Source organism: Mobula hypostoma, chromosome 28 (assembly GCF_963921235.1).
Source record: "Mobula hypostoma chromosome 28, sMobHyp1.1, whole genome shotgun sequence".
Lineage (NCBI taxonomy): Eukaryota > Metazoa > Chordata > Chondrichthyes > Myliobatiformes > Myliobatidae > Mobula > Mobula hypostoma.
Genome location: NC_086124.1, coordinates 8,376,549 through 8,400,685, shown reverse-complemented (window position 1 = coordinate 8,400,685; position 24,137 = coordinate 8,376,549). Strand labels below are relative to the sequence as shown.

General features: G+C 40.3%; 1 protein-coding gene across 5 annotated transcripts in view; it reads left to right on the top strand.

Moving 5' to 3' along the window:
* qkia (QKI, KH domain containing, RNA binding a) overlaps nt 1-21,340 on the top strand; it is a 132,210-nt gene extending 110,870 nt beyond the window's left edge. Inside the window, exons 5-9 of one of the 5 annotated variants that reach the window (XM_063035131.1) lie at nt 8,376-8,463; nt 11,613-11,891; nt 15,830-15,904; nt 17,526-17,638; nt 18,473-21,340. In XM_063035131.1, the coding sequence (XP_062891201.1) occupies nt 8,376-8,463; nt 11,613-11,891; nt 15,830-15,904; nt 17,526-17,638; nt 18,473-18,496 (579 nt within the window). In that variant the 3' untranslated portion in view covers nt 18,497-21,340. The other 4 variants (XM_063035130.1, XR_010016312.1, XM_063035132.1 and 1 more) reach the window with 4 other exon arrangements.
* The last annotated feature ends 2,797 nt before the right edge of the window (nt 21,341-24,137 follow it).

Sequence of the window (24,137 nt, the reverse complement as noted above, 5' to 3'; positions counted from 1 at the left end):
CTTTGCCCCCTGCCCTCCCCAGTGTCAACGTAGTAAACAAGAAAGAGGAGGGTGATCTAATGGTGTTGGTGTATAAACCAGATTTTGTCTTTTGAAAAATGCCATTGCAAAGGGTTTGGAAAAGAAGCTTTTGACTTTACATCCATTGTTTTAAAGGTTAACATGCAGGAGGTGAATCATTGCATGCCAAAGACCTGATGTTGTAATTATTTGTTACACATTTTGCATATTGGAAATATACAGGAGCAGAATTAGGCCATTTGCCCATCAAGTGTTTAGCCATTTCATGGCTGATACATTTTTCCTCAATCTCCTGCCTTCTCCTATCCCTTCATGCCCTGACTAATCAAGCATATATCAGCCTCTACCTTAAGTATACTCAGTGACTGGGCCTTCACAGGAATTCCACAGACTTGCCATTCTCTGACTAGGGAAATTCCTCCATCTCAGTTCTAAAAGAATGCCCATCTATTCTGAACCTGTGTCCTCTGGTCTTGACTCTTCCCCCCACCACCCCCACCCCCACCACAAGAAACATTCTCTCCACGTCCACTCTCGAGTCCTTTCAGCATTCAATAGGTTTCAATGAGGTCTTCCCTCATTCTTTTGAATTCCAGTGAGTAGAAGCCCAGACCCACCAAACACTTCATGTTATGTTAGACAACTGGCCATTCCTACTTTACCCAGTGCAAGATATCCGTTATTGATTCTGCAGATTGGAAAGTCACAACTAATTGTTAAAGAACCATTTTTTTTGGAGAACATAATGGTTCTTCGAATATTATAACTTCTAAAGGGGAAAGCTGTTGCAAAGAGAAGATTTCTGAATCTGATCTTCAAATATTTCAAATCTCTTACTTTCTCTAACTTCCGCTAATGCCCCACCTCCCCCTCGTACCCCATCTGTTACTTTTATACACACATTCTTTCTCACACTCTCCTTTTTCTGCCTCTGTCCCTCTGAATATACCCCTTGCCCATCCTCTGGGCCCACCCCCCCTTGTCTTTCTTCCCGGACCTCCTGTCCCATGATCCTCTCGTATCCCTTTTGCCAATCACTTGTCCAGCTCTTTGTTCTATCCCTCCCCCTCCTCTCTTCTCTTATCATTTTGAATCTCCCCCTCCCCCTCCAACTTTCAAATCTCTTACTCACTCTTCCTTCAGTTAGTCCTGACGAAGGGTCTCGGCCTGAAACGTCGACTGTACCTCTTCCTAGAGATGCTGCCTGGCCTGCTGCGTCCACCAGCAACTTTGATGTGTGTTGCTTGAGTTTTCAGCATCTGCAGAATTCCTGTTGTTTGTGTCTTCAAATATTTCTGTGATTTCAAAGGTTATTTCAGGTCGGCAGCAGTTATTTAAAAAAGGAGCTTCGAGAGGGTTAGTCCATTGTACGTGGCCTATCAGCGGCTATAACCAGAGAACCAGTCATGAGTTAGATAGCAGGGAAGGTTTAAGCATAAAAGGGAGAAGCTAGTGGAGCAGTCATCGACGGAGTGATAGGGCTTTGGGCTTTGGCGATAAAGGGTCGAGGTGAGGTAAGTTACCTGTGAGGAATAGAAACTGGAAGTATGTCTGTGAGGCTGGTGTCCTGTACTGGGTGTCAGATGTAAGAAGTCCGGGACACTCACAGCCTCCCGGATGGCCAAACCTGCGCCAGGTGCGTCGAACTGCAGCTCCTTGGGGACGGCATTAGGGAACTGGAGCTGCAACTCGATAACCTTCGTCTGGTTAGGGAAAGTGAGGAAGTGATAGAGAGGAGCTATAGGCAAGCAGTCACATCAGGGTCTCGGGAGACAGATAAGTAGGTAACAGTCAGGAGAGGTAAGGGCAAGGGTCAGATACTAGAGAGTACTCCTTAACAATAAGTACTCCTGTTTGAGTACCGTTGGGTGGATGGCCTACCTGGGGGAAGCAACAGTGGCCATGCCAGAGTCTGGCCCTGTGGCTCAGAAGGGTAAGGAAAGGAAGAAGGCAGCAGTAATAGGGGAATCTGTAGTTAGGAGGTCAGACAGGCGATTCTGTGGATGCAGGAAAGAAACACGGATGGTAGTTTGTGTCCCAGGTGCCAGGGTCCAGGATGTTTTTGATTCAGTCCACGATATCCTGAAGTGGGAAGGTGAACAGCCAGAGGTCGTGGTATATATTGGTACCAATGACATAGGTAGGAAAAGGGAGGAGATCCTGAAAACAGACTTCAGGGAGTTGGGAAGAAAGTTGAGAAGCAGGACCTCAAAGGTAGTAGTCTTGGGATTACTGCTTGTGCCACACGACCGTGAGTATAGGAACAGAATGAGGTGGAGGATAAATGTGTGGTTGAGGGATTGGAGCGGGGGCAGGGATTCAGATTTCTTGATCATTGGGACCGCTTGGGACAGGAACGACCTGTACAAAAAGAATGGGTTGCGCGTGAATCCGTGGAGGACCAATATCCTGATAGGGAAGTTTGTGAAGGCTGCTGGGGGGAGTTTAGACTAGAATTGCTGGGGGGTGGAAACCAAACCGAAGAGACGGAGGAAGGGGTGGTTGGCTCACAAATAGAGAAAGCTTGGAGACAGTGCGCGAGGGGGGATGGGCAGGTGATCTCATAGGCACGTGACCGAGGGTTTGAGATGTGTCTATTTCAATGCAAGAAGCATTATGAACAAAGCGGATGAGCTTAGAGCGTGGATCAGTACATGGAGCTATGATGATGTGGCCATTACAGAGATTTGGATGGCTTGGGCAGGAATGGATACTTAGAATGTCAGGCTTTAGATGCTTCAGAAAGGACAGGGAGGGAGGCAAAAGAGGTGGGGGCGTAGCATTGCTGATCAGAGATCGTGTCACAGCTGCAGAAAAGGAGGAAGTCATGGAGCGATTGTCTACTGAGTCTCTGTGGGTGCAAGTTAGAAACAGGAAAGGGTCAATAACTCTGCTGCTAGTGTTTTTTATAGACGACCCAATAGTAACAGGGATATCGAGGAGCTGATAGGGAGGCAGATTCTGGAAAGGTAATAATAACAGGGTTGTCGTGGGAGGTATTAATTTCCCAAATATTGATTGGCATCTCCCTAGAGCAAGGAGTTTAGATGGGGTGGAGTTTGTTAGATGTGTTCAGGAAGGTTTCCTGACACAATATGTGGATAGTCCTGCAAGAGGAGAGGCTGTACTTGATCTGGTATTGGGAAATGAACCTGATCAGATTCAGGTCTCTCAGTGGGAGAGTATTTTGGAGATGGTGATCACAATTCTCTCTCTTTTACCGTCGCATTGGAGAGGGTTAGGGACAGACAGGTTAGGAAAGTGTTTAATTTGAGTAAGGGGAAATATGAAGCTATCAGGCAGGAACTTGGAAGCATAAATTGGGAACAGATTTTCTCAGGAAAATGTATGGCAGAAATGTGGCAAATGTTCAGGGGATATTTGTGTGGTATTCTGCATGGGTATGTTCCAATGAGACAGGGAAATGATGGTAGGGTACAGGAACCGTGGTGTACAAATGCTGTTGAAAATCTAGTCAAGAAGAAAAGGAAAGCTTACAAAAGGTTCAAAAATCTAGGTAATAATAGAGTTCTAGAAGATGAGGCAAGCGGGAAGGAGCTTAAAGAAATTAGGAGAGCCAGAAGGGGCCACTAGAAGGCCTTGGCGAACAAGATTAAACAAAACCCCAAAGCATTCTATAAGTATGTGAAGAGCAAGAGGATAAGACGTGAGAATAGGACCAATGAAGTGTGACAGTGGAAAAGTGTGTATGGAGCAGGAGGAGATAGCAGAGGTACTTAATGAATACTTTGCTTCAGTATTCACTATGGAAAAGGATCTTGGCGATTGTAGGGGTGACTTACAGCGAATTGAAAAGCTTGAGCGTACAGGTTTCCCCCGCCATCTGAAAGTAGAGGGTTCCTATGAAACTGTTGGTAAGCGGAAATGTGGTAAAGCGAAGAAGCAATTACCATTTATTTATATGGGAAAATTTTGTGAGCGTTTGCAGACCCAAAAATAACCTACCAAATCATGCCAAATAACACATAAAACCTAAAATAACAGTGACAAATAGTAAAAGCAGGAATGATATGATAAATACACAGCTTATATAAAGTAGAAATACTTTTCCACAGTCATTGCCTGAACTGTTCTCCATAGCGAAAATCTCATGCAAGTGCCGTCGGCAAAATCATTGCGCAAGCGCTCTCTAGTAACCTTTAAGCTATGAAGCTGCCAAATCATACCAAATAACACAAAAATACACAGCCTATATAAAGTAGAAATATGTATGTACAGTGTAGTATCACTTACCGGAATTGGGAAAGCGCGGAGCACACTGGTAATGGTGTGTTAAGTTGGGTCGTCGGAGTTTGGGTGGTGCAGTGGCCCCACCCTCCAGGCTACCGCGAAGCATGCAGTAGTACAGCGGTAGCTGGGATGCATCCAGCAGATCTTTAAGAAAAAAGCCGAAATAAACATGCTAATTAATTAGGTGTCGCCCGGCACGTAATTGTCGGCCCAGATCAGTGCCGATTGCGTCGCCTCTGCTTTGGGCTGACAATTACGTGTCGGGCGGCACCTAATTAATTAGCATGTTTATTTCGGCTTTTTTTCTTAAAGATGTGCTGTGTGTCTCCCGGCTACTGCTGCATTCTCCGCGAATCGGTATCTGTCTGCGGCCTGGGTGTTCAGGTGGTGGGACACTGGGTGTCATCTCGTCGTCTGTTTCCATTAGAGCAGGCAGCTCATCTTCTCCTATGACTGCCCGACTCGGATGTTGAAGGTCGAGGTTCGTCGTCTGCTGTGGCTGATGTGGAAGACTTGTTTGACTGCTGAGCCTCGCGCATTTTTAGATCATACAGTTCTTTGTAAGCACTCAAACCATCCTGCAAATATCCCCTAAACCGACGTACTCCTTCAAAATTAAAGTCGTACTTTATCATTACTCATTCGGTTTCGATTGTTATCCTTTCCTCTTCCAATTGCATCAGCCCTTCGTCTATCAGTTCTTGGTCATGGGATGCCAGAACCTCTTCAACATCATCTTCGTCAGTTTCCACAAGCCAAACTCACGTCCTTATTTCGTTCACCACAATCAAAACACTTAATTATGTCTAGTTTTAAGCTAAGTGTAACACCCTTACGAGCTCTTGCAGGTTTTTCCGATGCCATAGAACTCATCTTGCAAACGGCTGCTCACAGGCACGTGTTAAAGCAATGCCGGCGAGAATGCAGTTCCGAATCCGACTGCCTTTTATCGCGCGTTGCCTTTTATTGCGCGCTGCTTTTTTCATAACGGTGAAAACACCTTCTGTTAGTGAAAACAGGGTACTAATGTAGGTCTTTCGTAATTCGAAAAGCGGGAGACACCTGTATAGACATTAAGAACGAGGGTGTACTGGGGATTTTGGAAAGCATCAAGATGGATAAATCTCTGGGACTGGATGAGATGTAACCCAGGCTACTGTGGTAGGCGAGGGAGGAGAGTAGAGTCTCTGGCAATGATCTTTGCATCATCAATGGGGACAGGAGAGGTTCCGGAGGATTAGAGGGTTGCAGATGTTCCCCTATTCAAGAAAGGGAGTCTTACTTCAGTGGTTGGTAAGTTGATGGAAAAGATCCTGAGAGGCAGAACTTATGAACATTTGGAGACTCATAATATGATGAGGAATAGTCAGCATGGCTTTGTCAAGGGCAGGTTGTATCTTACGAGCCTGATTGAATTTTTTTGAGGATGTGACTAAATGCGTTGATGAAAGTAGAGCAGTAGATGTAGTGTATATGGATTTCAGCAAGGCATTTCATAGGGTACCCCATGCAAGTCTTATTGAAAAAATAAGGAAGCATGGGATCCAAGGGGACCTTGCTTTGTGGATCCAGAATTGGCTGCCCACAGAAGGCAAAGAGTGGTTGTATACAGGTCATATTCTGCATGGAGGTCAGTCACCAGTGGTGTGCATCAGGGATCTGTTCTGGGACCCCTGCTCTTCATGACTTTTATAAATGACCTGGATAAGGAAGTGGAGGGATGGGTTAGTAAATTTGCTGATGGCACAAAGGTTAGGGGTGTTGTGGATAGTGTGGAGGGCTGTCAGAGGTTACAGCGGGACACTGATAGGATGCAAAACTGAGCTGAGAAGTGGCAGATGGAGTTGAACTCAGATAAGTGTGAGGTGGTTCATTTTGGTAGGTCAAATATAATGGCATAATATAGTATTAATGCTAAGACTCTTAGTCGTGTGGAAGATCAGAGGAATCTTGGGGTCCGAATCCATAGGATTCTCAAAGCTGCTGCGCAGGTTGACTCTGTGGCTAAGAAGGCATTCTGTGCATTGGCCTTCATCAACCGTGGGATTCAGTTTAAGAGCTGAGAGGTAATGTTACAGCTTTATAGGACCCTGGTCAGACCCCACTTGGAGTACTGTGCTCAGTTCTAGTCACCTCACTATAGGAAGGATATGGAAACTATAGAAAGGGTGCAGAGGATTTACAAGGATGTTGCCTGGATTGGGGAGCATGCTTTACGAGAATAGGCTGAGTGAACTTGGCCTTATCCCCTTGGAGCGATGGAGTCTGAGAGGTGACCTGATAGAGGTGTTTAAGATGATGAGAAGCATTGATTGTATGGATAGTCAGTGATTTTTTCCCAGGGCTGAAATGAGTAACACGAGAGGGCACAGTTTTAAGGTGCTTGGAAGTAGGTACAGATGAGATGTCAGGAGTTTTTTACGCAGAGAGTGGTGAGTGTGTGGAATGGGCTGCCAGTGATGGTGCAGGCAGATAAGGTCTTTTAAGAGATTCCTGGATAGGTACATGGAGCTTAGAAAAATAGAGGGCTATGGGTAACCCTAGGTAATTTCTCAGGTAAGTACATGTTCAGCACAGCATTGTGGGCCGAAGGGCCTGTATTGTGCTGTAGATTTTCTATGTTTCTGGTACATTTTTAAAAAAGTCTGTTGTCTGTAAGTTATGAGTTATATCAAGGGAAGGACAGGCAAAGGTTTTGAACAGCTTATTAGAACTCATACTAAAGACAGAGGGAAGACCATGATCACCCACACCATACGACATGGCACATAATGTGTGTTGTCTACAAGGGGATGAAAATGGGTTTTGATAAACAAACTTCAGTTTTTTATCTCTCGGAACTGGCTGTACTAACTCTTTGTTCATTTAATTGGCATCCAAATACATCCAAGTGTTTTTGCCTTGTTTTCTGTGGAATTTTCTAATTGATCTCTATCTTAATATTTAATTTCAGATCAATAATATTTTCAGTATTTTATTGCATGCCTATCTTCCTCCATTGAGCGCAGCACAATAGCATAGTGGTTAGCATAATGCAAAGTATAGAACCGGTGACCTGGGTTCAATTCCCACTGCTGTCCAAAAGGAGTTTGTGCGTTATCACCATAACTGCATGAAGTTCCTCTTAGTGCTCCATTTTCCTCCCATTTTCTAAAGATCTACGGGTTAGGAGGTTAATTGGTCATGTATGTAATTAGGCAACATTGGCTCGTTGGGGCCTGATACCATGTTCTGTCTCTAAATCTAAAATTAAAATATTCAATCCCTGTGGATTTTTGACCTCTTACTCAATGTTTGAGTGAGAAGCAGATCCCTTGTATTGATCTTCACCTTATAAGCCAGATCTTTGTACAAATAAACTCTTCTTGGGCTTCCAGCTGGGTGCAAGTGTCAATTGTAACCGATGTTTCAATGACAAACTCTGCCATCTTCATCAGGATACCCCAGTAGTCTGTCCCTCCTGATTGGTTAGTCCCCATGCAATCAGGTTTCCACTCTCACACTTGTTAACAGTTGAATTCCAGTTACTTAGAGTGAGACCTTCGTCTTTGTTAAAATTCTTTTCCTCCAGTTTTAGTTCAATGGCTTCCTTTAATTTGCAGTCCCAAAAGCCATTGTCGTCGAAGTCAATCCTAAGGCCATTGCGAATGCAGTGTTCTACTACTGCCGATTTCTCCAGGTAACCCAAACGGATAGGCTGCCTATGTTTCCACCACGTGTCCCGTCTGGCCAACATAGTTTATATGTGCAATCAAAGAGTATATTTTTCGTATATGCCAGGAAAGCACTAGATCGAAGAGTCTGGGCCCGAAACGTCGACCGTACCTCTTCCTATAGATGCTGCCTGATCTGCTGCATTCACCAGCACTTTTGTGTGTGTTGCTTGAATTTCCAGCATCTGCAGATTTCCTCGTGTTTGCGAGATCCTTTTTCAGAACTCTATACTTTTCTTGAATGGAATTTTAGAACAGAACTGAAATGAGGATAAGTTTTGATACTTTGCCTTCTGTTAAGGCCACATATGTAGACAGGAGTATTAAGGTATTAAAAGCAACATACAATGTAACTTAATTACTAACAGTGGTATATTCATCTTACTGCAGGCAGAAGGTGAAGACAACTTGAAGAAGATGCAACTGATGGAGTTAGCTATTCTTAATGGTACCTACAGAGATGCCAACATCAAAACACGTAAGAGATCTGCACTTTCACATAATTGTTTTCAATGTGAATCTTAGTTTTAGAAAGCACAAATTGGCTATAATACTTTTGTGTTGCAAGCTGTTTGCATCTGTTTAGTGCCTTAAACAAAACATGTACATTCCAATATCTCTTATGGGAGCATTATTAAATAGAATTTGACATCAAAATGTTAGGGTTTGAGATTGATTGGGGAGGTTTCAAGGAGCAACTAACTGGGATACAGGCAGATGGGATAGTATTCCAGTTTTACGATCTCAATAAGTAACTATTCTGCTGATGAGTGATTAACATACGAGTTTGACTTGCTGACTGTTATGCAGCTGGCATTTAGGGCAGCAATGAAGGTCCTCCGTCTCTTGTATCAGGGCTTCCTTGATCGTGTCAGTAGCTTCCTCCAGACTTTCACCACTCAGTCTTGCAAGTCCCGGGTGGAGACTCAAGAATACCGTCGCACTCAGATGTAGAAGGATTGTTCATTGCTGTTTCCGTATCAGTTTTGTTTTACCAGTCAGGGTTGTTAGCCCTGAGCTGTACCCCTGAACCTGGAGGACCGGTGGACCACTCTTAGTCTGGCCTCTACCCTTTGACCTGTTTGGCATGGGTCACCCTACTAAGTATAAAGCCCTGACTCCAGCCAACATAGCTCTCTGGGTCATTGAGGCACACAAGCCTCCAAACCCTGCGGCAAGGTTGTGGTTCTGTTGGAGGACCTGACTTTGAGAGGCTTGGAATTAGAGTGAACAGCGAGTGTTAAAGGAAGGAAGGAGTGGTTGTCTGTTTCATAGTTCCTTACAATGGTAGGAGGTGCCTGGAAGAGATTTAAGTGCATATTTAGTCACTAGTACAAAGGTTTAAACATAGAAAACAATAAAGTTGTTAGCTGGGAGGAAATGTGCTGGATCAGAGTAAACAAAAATATACATGAGGATTACAAGAGTGGGAAGACTGGTCACAGTAAGTCAAAGCATATCAGATGACGTAAGATTGTAAGCACATGGTTGTAGCATTCATTCAATGGGTATGGTATGAATCAGTGAAGATGTGATTCCCACCTGGGAGTATAGAGTAATATATCCAGAAATCTTTTGCTGGCCTTGAGTCTGCTCTGGATGACTAACTGACCTTCGAAATGTGTGTCTAGCACTTTCAGATGCTGCTGTTGTGACTGTTCTTTGTGAGCTCAAACTGTAAATGTTGACTTTTTATTCCACTGTGTGGCGCAAAATGAAGTAACTTCCAATTTTAAGCACAACTGTTAGTGGGGTCCTTCCATTTTCCTTTTGTCACTTAGGATGGCAGTGGTTTGAGGGGGTTAGAAGAGCAAAATAATAATGTTGCTAGACATTATTTTGCATCTTATCATGCCACCTAACTAATGAAAGCAGCTCTCAGTATTGGTAACTATGAAACTGCGGGACTGTCATTAAAAATCTATTGAAGCCATTTTGAAGAAAATCTGCCCGACTTGCCCGGTCTGGTCCACGTAGTTGACTCCCAGCATTTAATGGAAAAGCCCAGCAGCTCACCAAGTTCACCGAGGCAAGTAGTTGTTGATTTTCCAGTTCTTCTCGCATCCTAAAGACCTGGTGTAAAAGATTTCCTGTTTCAGGGCAAGGGGAAAACAATGCTCTCTAAATAAATCCTGGCTTCTGAAATATCTTAAGCTATTACTGCCACTTGCTGAGAACTCTCTTTAGCATTCTCGTGAATATGAGATTTAGAATACTGAGATAAACAAGTAATGCTGTGCCAGATTATTTTGTTTAAAGTTGACCAAGTAAGCTAAGCTTTTGTAACCTGTTGAGAGCTAAAAGAAAGAAGACTTGAATGATTTGGACTGTGAAAGATCTGAATATCCTCAAATACTGAAAGGGCACAAATTTTGATGTCAGTTTTGTCACTCCTGAATATTTTAATGTATTTCTGGTTTAATTTTTGGACTAGTAGTGGAACATTGTCTTAATTTTATTTCATCCACCTGCAAGATGTCACCTTGTCCTGAATTATAAATGGCTTTCTAAACCCCCAACTTCCTGAGTATTTTTCTATCAAAATGTTCACTTGCATGATTGATGTTCACAAGTCTGTGGCCGTGTATACTGAGTACATGAATGAGGTGATACCAATTGATGAATGTTCTGTTTCTGACCACACACGCATTTAGATGATCATGCATGTTCCAGATGAAGTATTTTAAAGTGCCATTGTTGCAATTAAGGCAGGGGTTCCCAGCCTTTTTTTTATATGCCATGGCGCCTTGCCATTAACTGAGGGGATCCATGGACCCCAGGTTGGAAAAACCCTGATTGAAGGGCCCAATTTTGATGTGCATTTAAAAGTTGTAGAAATGAAGTCATGATTAGCATCAGTGCGTCAGCTAACCTTGTGGGATATTTCAACTTCACTGGCTACACAAACATTTTGCTTCCCAACAAATGGTATCACCTTGCATGTACCCATTAATGCATTACTGGTAAATTTATGGAAATTTTGCACTTGCTAATTTCAACGCAGCTGAAAGTATGTATTCCATTTCAAAGTGCACAGAAATGCTAGTGCCTTTGCTTGTACCATCTGCAGTTTATCTTAAATCTGAGCAATAAAACATTTGAAACTGGAATCAAGTAAGCGATCACTTCAAGAATAATTAAGTTTACTGTGACATGGGACTTCTAACTGAAGAATCTAAAATCTGGAGAAGTGTGCAGATTTCATTCACATCTTCGTATTTTAGAACTTGTCAATATGAGGGAAAGAGGGATGAAATATATCACAGAAATGGCTACAGTACATGGCACTAGTATTTCAATCTTTGGTATAAAATTGACTGTCACGGCTTTTTGAATTTGCAGTTTTGGCTTCTGTGTCAAATTGTTGTTGTATATATCACTTTAGTTTGTTCTATTTGTATTTTCTTTAAAATTATGCTTGATTAAATATTGGTAAAGGGGAAATTAGCTTGCAAATGGGGTGCTTTTATTTGGGCATATGTGATCATTGCATGGACTAATTTCCTGTTTTCCTTCCCTATCATACTTCCTTTAATTCTTTTCCTCCTGTTTCCTGCTCACCTTCCTTTCTCCCCTCCTTGTGATCCCTGTTGCTTACTGCAGCTACCCTTGCCTTTTCTCTTGCAGCGACATCGCAGGGTCCACGGCTGATAACTGGGCCAGCTGCCCCCATGCTTCCACCAGCTGCCTTGCGTGCCTCTACGCCAGCTGGTCCTGCCATTATGAATATAATTAGGCCAATTCAGACAGCTACAGTTATGCCTAACGGAACTCCTCATCCAACTGCCTTAGTACCACCTTCACCAGAAGCTGGTATAATCTATACAACTCCCTACGACTACCCATATGCTTTGACACCAGCCGCATCTCTACTGGAATATCCAATGGAGCCAAGTGGGGTTCTAGGTAAGCAAACCCTGCAAGTAGACTTGAAGCATAAAGTTAGCAAAAATGTTATCTTTACTTTTTTAATATTTCATGGTTTTGTTTTACATTTCTAAATAATTAAATCAATTCCCTCTTGAAAAATACTTATTACTTACGCTGAGATCTGTATGCAGGTTCATATAGCCAAATGGAAATAACTACTTTTTATTAGTACACAATCATAGTCATAGCTGAACTTTTTAAAATGAATCCTACAGATGTTTGACTTTCCAGCTAAAATTAAGATACGATATTTATCAAATCTTGTGACTTTTAAGTTCAAAATAAAATTTATTATCAGAGTACATATATGTCACCACATACAATCCTGAGATTCCTTTTCTGTGGGTATACTCAGCAAATCTATAGAATAGTAACTGAAAACGGGATCAATGAGCAACAAACTGCAAATGGAAATATAAATAAATAGCAATAAATAACGAGTATGAAATGAAAGACCATGAAATAACAAGATGGTCCTTAAAGTGAGACCATCAGTTGTGGAAAATACATGTTACCTAGTACATTTGGTGGACTACCTAAAACGTAGATTAGCTTGCAGTTTGAATATTGCTGAAAAATTGAATTAACTGCAAATGAGTTGTTTTGAATTTTCAACATTTAACTAATCGCTTGGGAACAGCTGTAGAACACAAAGCTTTGAAATTTAATTGAACCACTGAGATTACACAATTTAAGCAAGATAAGAGGACATGGGAATAGGTAAGGGTTTGTAGTGAGTTTAAAAAAAGTGAATCATGAGGGACAAGATAATGTGTTATGCTATATTAAATTATTTTAAAAATGTACAAGTGGAAAAACTGTAACTTTCTTAACTTGCTGATTGTTTGTCCTTAGGTATGGCTTTTCCAGCGAAAGGCTAAGAATGCATGGGACATGTGTCTGAATCCTCAGGAAAATAATAACTTCCTCTGAAGAAGTGAAGAGCCTGACCAAGCACATTGAAACACGAGCAGTATAGCCAAGCTTATTTTGGGTGCAGGGTGTACAGTATTTGGCAGGCTTTAACCACATCATACAATATATCCTAAGACTTAAGGACACGGTCAGTGGTTTAAAGTACCTAAAGCACTTTTATTTTTTTGAAACAAGTGTTCCCTTGTAGCGATGTTGAAAAAATGGATACACTGAAGACCTGATTGGATGAATGCCATATCATATACCCTATCAAACCACTACTTGGAGCAGCAAGGTGATGGTGTGCGGTGATAAACAAAGAACCAGAATTAAAGGGGGTTTTTACTGGCTTTCCCATAAAGGTTATTAGATTTTTAAAGGAAAAAAAATCAAAAAAAAAATTGAGTATTTTAGATTTTTTGTAAATATAGCTAGTAGACAATGTATTGATTCAGATATAATTCTCAAAAAAAAAGCAGCTCTAAATTGTCATACTGCTTAACTCGTGGGCCTGTATTTAAAATTTAAATGTCAGAATGGAAAATTGCAAGAAATGTGTTGGGGACATGATGGTGCAATGGATTAGAACACTCCGTTCTTGTCAATTTTATTTGGGTTCAGTTCCAACCCGTATTGAAATGAGACGTTCCTATTTTATATCTCAAATGTATACAGTTTCTGTTTTAGTTTTCTGTTGGATACAGACCCACAATGTAAAACTGCTCACAATGGGCAATCTTGCTTTGAGGCTTTTATGGTCAAGATGCAGTGCTGAAGCAGCTTAGGAGATCTGAACTGTGTCCAGTTTGTTCCTTGCCTGACCTACCTATGAATTAGACATTACCCTTTGAAGAAGGTGCAGGTTCAGTGATTTTGAAGGTCACTCGCAGACTAGTCTCAATGTGCTGACATTTTATTTTGATCTACCAAACATCGCTCTTTACCCTTTTTTCTGAAATGGTGGCTTAGTGCTTTATCTCAGTAACAACATTAATCTGTAAACATTGGTAAATTAACCCATGACGTTAAATCTACAAAAAAAACCTGTGGCTAGGGCTTTAAGGGTTAATCATTACAATGGAACCTTTTGTCATTGTGCCTGTGAAATAATAGATCAAGATAAGGTGAAGCTTAAATTGCTTTAAATTCCTTTGAAACCAGTTTTTTAAAAAAATTCTGGAAATGCTGCTGCTGCCTTGAAGTGGCACACGCTGTTATGATTTAAAAGTACATTTCTTTTGGGATCTAGAGCAAGAGGCATTGGAATCTGATCTTCGTATCACAATGCACACTAACCACTGATCAACCTTTGTAACACACTGACACTTGCCAAACTGGCACTCATGATCCAAATCTGCAGTGTTTCAATCTCTGCTTGGTGCAAGGCTCATTTATTTTTGTACTTTATTTTTTTACTAACTGCTTATCAATGAATGCTGATGGGTTTTTACTGTGGTTCCGGATCTCTCTCCTGCACTAAATTATATGTGTAAACTGCCCACAGTGTTTCTCCCCCCTCTTGAATATTTACTGGTGCTAACTTAATTAACAACATAGCACATGAGTAAACTTAAGTAGATAACTTGTGTGATGCAATTTTCCTAACATCACAATAAAGTAACGAGACCTACAGTAATCTGTAGGTACCATAAAGGACTCAGGGCTGCTCTTACATAACAGGAATGGGCATCTTTGGAAGAGCATCTTTAGAAGTTGTGCAGAGTGCTCTGGTGTTAAATACTGTTAAATTTGAGTCTGTCATACCAAAATAACAAAGCATTTCGTTGAGATTGTATTTAGAGGCTCTGAAGAACAAAGCAGTTCTGAATACAAGTTTTAGAACATAGAATAGTACAGCACAGGAACAGGCCATGCGGCCCATGTTGTGCAGAGCCAGCTAAAAGCAAATCAACAAAATCCAAACACTAATGCCTCCTACCCACACCATGTCCATATCCCTACATCTATGTACCTATCCAAATACCTCATAAAAGCCTCTGTATTTTCCTCTACCACCATACAAGGCAACACATTCTAGGCATCCATCGCTGAGTAAAAACTTGTCCCTCTCACTTTCAATGCAAGCCCTCTGGGATTAGCCATTTCAATCCTGGGAAACAAATACAGTCTATCTATTGTATCTATGCCTCTCATAATCTTGTAAACCTCTATCAGATCTCCTCTTAGCCTCTGTCATTTCAGAGAAAACAACCCAAGTTTGTCCAGCTTCTCATGATATCACATGTCCTCTAAACCAGACAGAATCCTGGTAAACTTCTTCTGCACCCTCTCCAAAGCCTCAATGTCCTTCCAATAGTGGAGTGACCAGAACTGTATGCAATACTCCAGATGTCTTTCTTTACTCTCCTGGGTTCGGTAAGGAAATTCCTGGACCATATTGAAACAAATCCTCAATTTCATTTTGACACTATGGATTTTAAAGTCATTTACACTAATCCCATTAACTAGTATCCTGTTTAAGGATTTTCAATTTTAAAAAATGGAATTAGATTGCAAGAGAAAGCTTTGAGTGTTGATCGTCAAAGAATGACAGCTTAATAATGCCCCCAACAGTCATGGAGATATCTGCAACAATGTTGGTAAGCTTCACTCTTACTGCGTTAATCTGGTTTCACTTGCTTGAGGATTTCCAAAAGGCTAGCACTGAAAATACTACAGTTGACTTGAACACAGAAATGCCCTGCTCCTCTTGTCCAAGGCCATATAGCAAATCTTTAAGTAAGTTAACCGAAATTGATATTGTACTTGGGTGTGTTGGTCATATGCAGTTATCCATTGGAATGAAACCTTTTGAACAGCCCCAGCACACAGTACTGAGAGATAAGCAGTTAGTAAAGCAAATGTCTGGCAAGATTACCTAACTTTTCAAGTCATTGTGCTATTGTATTGTTGAATTATGTACATCTTCACCAATTTTGAGTTCCTTTTTTTTAAAAAAAGATTCTAACTTTCTTTTGGACTTGTTGCAATTTAACTAGGTGCGATGGCAACAAAAGTTCGGAGGCATGATTCGCGTGTCCATCCTTACCAAAGGATTGTGACCGCAGACAGAGGTTAGTTTAGTTTTGTAGCCAGAACGGCACTTACTTTGATCAGTATTAAAGCAGTGACTTGTCAAGAGTAGGAAGTACTTGGTTCATTGGAATGAAGAGCATGAAATGAACGGCTGTAATGCAAACTGAATTATTTTAGAAACCAATAAAGACCACTGGAAATCTAAAACAAAAAAAAAACTTTACATTCCTAAGTTATACAAGAAGTCAGGAGTACAGATTGGTTCTCCTTGCACTAATTTTAATTCATCATTTTTGTATAAATCCATAATATTAATCTATCTGTGGCTTCGCCAAATGTTAATCATATTTATATAAAAAAGACAGGATTAGTTGCTGATGTTTGGGTTTTTACCACGGAGCTCAAAGTTATGAAGCTACTAAAATGTCTACATTTCTTTATTAATCTTCTGTCTAATAAATCCTGCTTGAACAGAATAGATTATTTTTCTGCATTTAACATTTGCAAAGCGATGGTGGGAGCATTTTATAATGGCTGGATCCAGTTTGCTTAGTTGCAGTTGAGCCTCAGTACTGAGGCCTTGTAAACTATAATTTAAAAGCATTGTTTGAAATTTTAAGGTTTTTTTTATACACTGTCAGAGTGCCCTTTTGACTTTTATTTGCTTCTTTAGTGTAACAGTTTACAGGAATTGATTAGAGGCAAGGGCAATGAAGCTTAGAGCTCAAATTACTGCCCGAATAGCTATTCAACCCTCTGCACGCTTTATGGAAATAATAACCTTGGTCCCTGAGGACTTAACTGTAGGTGTACATATTCAAGGGTCATGTCTACTCTGGTTAAAATTGTTCAAATTTGCACTGAGTTTGTATTTCATTTTTGTTCTCTGCAATGTGTTTTTGCTCCTGGTTTTTAGTCTTAATAAAATTTTTGGTTGTCTAGTGTTTCTGCACTGGAATTTTTATCATGGGTATTTATTTTTTATTCTTTACTATAAAATTTTTCATTCCTGTGAATTTTGCTCACTCTGTGAAAAGCTTTTAATGTCTTGTGTAGAGAAAAGGCAACCTACTTCGATAGCAGAGGGTATGTTTAAGCTACATGTATATTGTGGGGTTAAATGGTGGTTCTTACCTTTCCAAAACTGTTCTTTGTACTGCCTTCGAAGTATAGTCTTTTTATTCTGGTTCCAACACATGGCTGTTCTCTGAGAATTTGTTGTAGAGATGAAATCGTAAAAAAAATATATTTAATTGTATTTAGATTTAATGCTATTTCCGTTTGATAAATTGTGTATCAGTGAAACTACGAGTAGGTATTTGAAATTGTAATGTAGCAATTTTTGTACAGAATTTTTTTTTTGCAAAAGTGTTCAGATTCAGACCACCCCCACTGAACTTCCATCTATCTAGAAGCTTGATTAACATTAGAATTTTTTTTTAACGTTAAACACGGCAACAGTGATTTTAACGCTGTGCTTTAAAATGGAATTTGGAGCAAAGGTGTTCCCCGATTAACTTTCATCTAGAGTAAAAGTAACCTCTGCCCTTTCATTTTGCCATAGATAAATACTAATGTTTAATAGCAGTCAACTCGAACATCTTTAGAAAAGCATTTTTTGAATTTTTTTTGCTGTCTCTCTTCCCATAATTTTTTTAGACCTTCAGGGCTGGATGAATCCATTGGTCCTGGGTCCTGGGCCCTACAAAAATCTGGCAGGACCTCAATTCAAATTGTACGAGACCAAAGGATCACCATCTCAACAGTACTCAGTATGTAAATTACAGGCTTCTCATTATTAACCTAAAATGAACACATGCACTCACAATTTTGATCTTGAATACTGTTTCCAACACCATGTGGCGATGGCTGCCACATGCTTGTGACAGGGAGTTAAAAAATTTATAACAGCATTTCATTGTGGCAAAATCATTTTCTGGAAATTAATACAAGACCAAAGTTGGACGTCAAGAGTTCTCCACTTACTGTCTCCGGGAGGCAGAGGTGGTTCCGACACTCTTGATAACTTTGGGACCATTCTCCAGTTGTTTGTCACTGGGAACCAAGAGCCTAGAACCATAGGCAAGGATGTGGCAGCAGATGTGGGGGAGGAAAGGGGGTGATTGTTTGTGGGAGAGGGGTTGCTTGATGGTGGATGCTATGTGGCATTAGAAGCCATAATTCCATGACAGAAGTAAATGTGGCATGAAATATCCTAAATCAAAATGTGGCCCAAAGTAACGTGCATTTCAGCTTAAAATTCCCTCCATTTTAAGTGCTTGCTGTATGTATATCTGGAGGACTAGAATTGTAATTAACGGACCATGACTCTAAATTTGTTTTGGCTCATGTATTGTACAAAATTCTTCCAGCCTTGAACTTTATATTGTGACTGCTACTAACCATTAATTTAGTCGTGTATTTCTGTTCATTTTGTTGAGAGTTTGACATGTTTTCATGCTCAAATCATGATACTTGTGATCGAGTTTCAGATCTTTTACAAATAGTTTGTATTAGTTAAGTAGTGTTCATGTCATCAGTCTTCACTAGCTGACGCTAATATCTTTTTTCTATCTTTTTGTTTTCTTATGTTCCTAACTACCCAGCTGCCACAAGCAACTAACCCATGACCTTTGACCTCTGAACTCTTCACCCAATGATGACCTGACCATGCCTGTCTGCTGATCAGTTAACTGGTTATCGCCTATGCTTGCCTGTCTCCAATGCAGCGAGCTGAGGCACTGTCTGTTCGTCTCGTTACCTAACAACGTTTATATAAAAAAAAGCTCCAGCCACAGCTTTTCTGGTTGGGTGAATGTGGTGCCAGAACCTGCACTGAGTAATACTAAAGCAATAAGTCCAGTTCATCCCTCACTACTGTTTCTCAGTGATCATCTCTTAAAGATTCTCCCTAAAGAATGGTAAGGAAGGTCTCTAACTGCACTGGCAAAAGGATTGAGCGCTGTACAGACAGTTGCCACTGGACAAATGTGATGGAGATCTGATGTTAGTTTGTGTTGTAGTTACAAACTCTTTGACCGCATTTGTGATGATGCATTATGAATGAACCTTGAGTCAAGTATATTGGGGAAGAGTTCAATACTGACAACGTACACTGCAATTATGAACAAAGATTTAATACTTCATGTACAGTACTATTGGTTTTTGTTGCCAAACACTCAAGCCCATTTTTGGAGCCACATTAGAATGAGAATGTAATTCAGTATTGCTAGCCACAAAACAAAAGAAAAATGTGTTGAACAAAGCCTGGTGAAAATATCAGAACTACCTGATTAAGCCAATTAAATCAGTCAACAATTAGTTTTATGGGATGGTTTCTCCCACTATTTGTTTTTGTAGTTCAATCAGTTCCAGTCAGCGGCATCCCCCTTCCCACAGCTGTAAGTCGAATAGCTGTCTGCTGGTTAGTACACTTGTAGCACGGACTTCACATTCTGCCACAAGCACACCATCTTGGTATCATACTTTAATGGTCAGCAAACCTTAAACCTTTTGCCATCTTCCACATATATCAATCAAATCATAAGTCTGTTCATGATTTGAGCCTGACTCTCCAGTCTATTGCCGGTTATCTACAGCCCTGGTTAATCCAAACCATGCAGTTTAAAGTAAGATAAATGCCAAACCACCAATATAGGGGTAACATAACATTTTGCATTGTTAGAGCATCTTGTGCCAGAAATTGCTTTTTTTAGTTGCTAAAAATACCGCTTGAAATGTTTATGTTTGATTAACTTTGACAAACTTTGTTGTGTTATTCTTTTGCATTAAGCATCCAATTGAAGAGGCCAAACATTTAGTTCGTCATCTCCAATTACTGTCGTGTGCAGTAGTATTCTCCTCTCCTTTCTCTCTTGTCCCCGCCCCACGAGTTTACAATTTCATTTAACTGATCCGAGCTGCCTACATTGATCCAATGTACTAGTTTGCATTCAAGCTCAGCTTGGGGAAAGCCAGTGCCATTCTTACTACTCGCGTATCTTGACGCGAAGGTACATTCATAATGTGTCACTTTCTGGATGCAAAAAAAAAATCTGTTTCTAACTCTTCGTAAATGGACACTTCTTTCAGAAGGATGTGAAAGCCATGCTTGCCTATTCTATTTACTATATATGTTATAAAAGTGTAGATAAGTTCAGTGCATTTAAACCACAGAGGAAAAACTAGATACTTTTACAGGGTGCTGGTGAAGAAATATATATTTTTGACAATTTAGCTTTTTATACTTACTTGCAGTAACAAAATACAAAAACTATTAAAAAAATGTAATGGAAGTGAAGCTGGATGGTTATGGTAAAAAAAGATAAACTGAAGACCAAAACAGTATATCTAGGATTTTTGCAGGGTTGTGGGTGAGAAGAGAAGAGCATAACAGAAGGAAAATAGTGCCTTATACATGCCTGGTCATTTTGTAAGTGTCTAACCAACATATTGTTTGACTCAACCCTGATGCATGTCAGTCCATCATTAGAGAGAAGGGAAGTGGTCTGAATTGGCAAAGGTGTTCAAAAAAAAGAGAGAACAGCGAGGGCAGTTGTGTGAAGCTACTCAAATTTAAAAGCGATTAGGCCTGTTCAGTTTATTGATTCTATGCAACAAGTTTCTCAACCAGCTTCTATTTTATGCCACCATTTGTGTCTTCCTAAGTTGTTCATATTTCAAATTTTTCTCATCGTGCCATTATTTCTCCATAAAATTGAAGCTTTTTTTCCCCGCGTAAGATCAGAGTTTTCTAATGTTCACTTACAAAATGAAGGCCTTTTTTTGGCTTAGTTTTGCCGATTAATTAGAGGCAGAAAACCAGCTCTTATCACTAATTATACAATGCTGCAGTGTTTGACTCTAGAACAAAGTGCGTAAGAACAAATTTGAAATGTTTTATTTCTCGCTGCCCTTCGATGTTTTTTCTTCTGTCAACTCTCATTGAGTTTACATCAATTGTACGAACTCAATATTTTGTCAGTGTTATTTTTTTGTAAACAAAACATTGAAAGTTTTTGACAGTATTATGTATTCCCTCAGTTACATTAAGGAATAGCTCGAAGACTCTGCTGTTACATAAATGGTTGGTTGAATGCAAAGCAATTACATATGCTGTGTACAATATTTAATATATTGCCTACACACATGTATAGTATTGTAATTACCACCATTGTTACAAGTTTATAATGTATTTTTCTATCTTCATTTTGTATGTATATTGTATACCATTTACAATTTTTTCTTCCAGATTTGAGGCCACTGTGGTTTTGATAGCCAGAAACCATTGCAGATTTCTCGTGATCATAATCTCTATCATTGGGAGTGTTGCCTTTTCTGACTTGTTAACTCATTATTCATTTAATAAGTTTCTTGTTAAAAAATGTTTTTACATGCTTGCATTTTATTTCATGGTGTTTGCTGTTTCTATTAACCCTGGCATTTATTTTAATAAACGTTATAGTACAAATCTACTAACTGCTGAATAGTTTGTTTAACCCTCGATGAACAGTCTGGTTCACTGGACTAACCTTTTGATGAGTATGAATTTACTCTCAAGTACATACATCCACGCACACAATAACACTAGCTGAAAAATTGCTCCAAGTTATGTGCTATATCGTTTCGTTGACTGACTTGCACTGCACAGCAATATATATATATAAAAATCTACATTCGGTATTATAGAACAACCTGGACGGGGTGATGTGGATATCATCCCTTCGAGGTCGGGAACAAAGTAACATTTCTTTCGAGATATCTGTCTAGTCTTGTCTTTTGCCTACCAGCTAAAAGCACCTTCTCTGTGTACTAATGTTGGACCTGGCCTCTGTGCTTTCTTTCTTCTTTTTGACTAATGTGGAAGATGTTGTTCATAGAGGCACACAAGCAATGATCTGGGGGAGGGTGTAGGGAGCTCGGTACAGGGTGATGGGGAAAAAACGTTGGTTATCTTTATGCTGAGATCAATTCAATTTTTTTTGGAAAGAGTTGGGATGAGGGGGGAGGTTGGCAATAGTTAGTAAAGCAGTCCATGGACTACTGAGTGTGAAGTATATTATATAATTGCCTATTTCCCAGTGTTTTATCATGTAAATTGGAAGAGACAGAACACTGAAGATCTAATACAATACATTGTTTAGGGAATCACATTGCAGTCAGTATATGCCTGCAATTTTCACTTTAAGATAGACTATGCATAAATGATATTTGTTTGAAACTGTATATAAGTAGTATTTATAGATAAATTTGAAATTCACTTGTATGTAACTTCTACCAAAAGGAGCTCTCTTGTAAGTGTGCAATAAAATGACGTAAAACTGGAATGTCTGCCTATATCCGTGAGCTCAAACAATGTTTTACTAAACACAAACAAGTTTTTCTTAGTTATTTGGGGTATAATTACATTCAATGTGGTTGACTATTTTTCTGCCTTGACTGATGGCATCTCCAGGCCGGGACTTCACGTGCTGCTGCTTGAACCCCAGTCTCCCCTTACCCCACCACCACTCTGCAGTCCTGTGTCTCACAGGTCCCACCATCAGCTCTTGGGCCCTCGGAGCACCCACCTTCCCTGAACACCCCAGCCATCCCTCAGACACTAGCAACTGTTTTTCCCCCTAACCTCTGATCCTAGCTCTGTCGTGCCAGGTCTTCTCAGTTCACTCTGACCTAAAGCAGAATGTTCTGTACTCGGTAAGGGCCTAGCCTTTGACCTCTGTGCCCGCAGCTCTGTGAGTTCTGCGCCTGCCATGACACTGAACTCTTCTTCCTCCGTCTCCATGCCTACTTCTTTGGCAAAGCCCGCACTGATGACTCCTTTTCCCATCTTCAACTACCCCCCTCCCCTCTATCTGGACACTGCTCTAGTCTTCTGCCTCCTCTGGATCTCTTTATTGTTAGCTGCCGACAAGACATCAACTGTCTCAACTTTGCTGCACCTCTCTCCAATTCAAGCCTCACTCCTTCCAAAATGTCAACTGTTTATTCATTTCCATAGATGCTGCCTGATCTGCTGAGTTCCTCCAACATTTTCTGTGTGTTGCCTTGGATTTCCAGAATCTGCAGATTTTCTTGTGCTTGTGATTTTTCTGCATTACTGGACAAGGTGATTAGCTGCCTAGGTGTCCAATAACCTACTGTGCTGTGGTATTGAAGGAATAACTGTTTTCAAGCTTCATAACACTTTAGTTTTGAAACTGCTACATCAAAGTTTTGTTTTAAGTTTTTGTTTGTTGTCTGAAGGAAATATTTAATTGGTACTTATTCTGTAACCCTCCCGTGTACTATATTTCATTGTGGGAATTTTCCATTCACTGTTTTCAAAATCAGAATTAGAGGTTGTTCTTTTTCCAAAGTATCCAGCACCGCCAATGTAAATATGTAGAAATAGCATGAATCAGAATTGGGTTTGATATCGCCACCATATGTTGTGAAATCTGTAATAATAGAACAATTACAGTAAGTATATATTAAATAATTTCAATAAGTAGTGCAAAAAATTATAAAAAAGTAATGAGGTAGTGTTCATGGGTTCAATGTCTTCAGTAATCAGATGGCAGAGGGGAAGAAGCTGTGCAACTTCAAGCTTCTGTACCTTCTTCCTAATGGTAGCAATGTGTGAAGAGGTCATGTCCTGGGTGATAGGGGTCCTTAATGATGGATGCTGCCTTTTTGTGGCACTGCTCCTTGATGTCCTGGTACTACGGAGGCTAATGCCCATGATGGAGCTGACTAAGTTTACAACTTGCTCTGATCCTATGCAGTAACCCTCATACCAACGGTAATGCAGTCAGTTAGAATGCTCTCCATGGTACATCTGTAGAAATTTGCAAGTGTCTGACATACCCAATTTCCTCAAACTCCTAATGAAATATAGCCACTGATTTACTGCCTTTAGATGAACTTGCAACACAGTAGCAGATTGGCAGATAGGATGTAGGCATCACAGAATTATAACTGGGAGCTTTAATGTCCTGTCCAAGGATCCACATTGCATCGAAAGGATAGGCAAGAAGATGGGGCGGCGTTGCTCTGTTGGTTAAAAAATGAAATCAAATAATTAGAGGTGACATAGGGTTGCAAAGTGTTGAATTATTGTGGATAGAGCTAAGGAACTGTAAGGGTAAAAAGACCTTGATGGGAGTCCTATACAGACCCCCAAACAGTAGTAAGGATGTTGCCTACAAATTACAGCGGGAGATAGAAAATGCATGCTAAAAGGACAGTGTTACAGTTGTCATGGAGGACTTCAGTATGCAGGTAAATTGG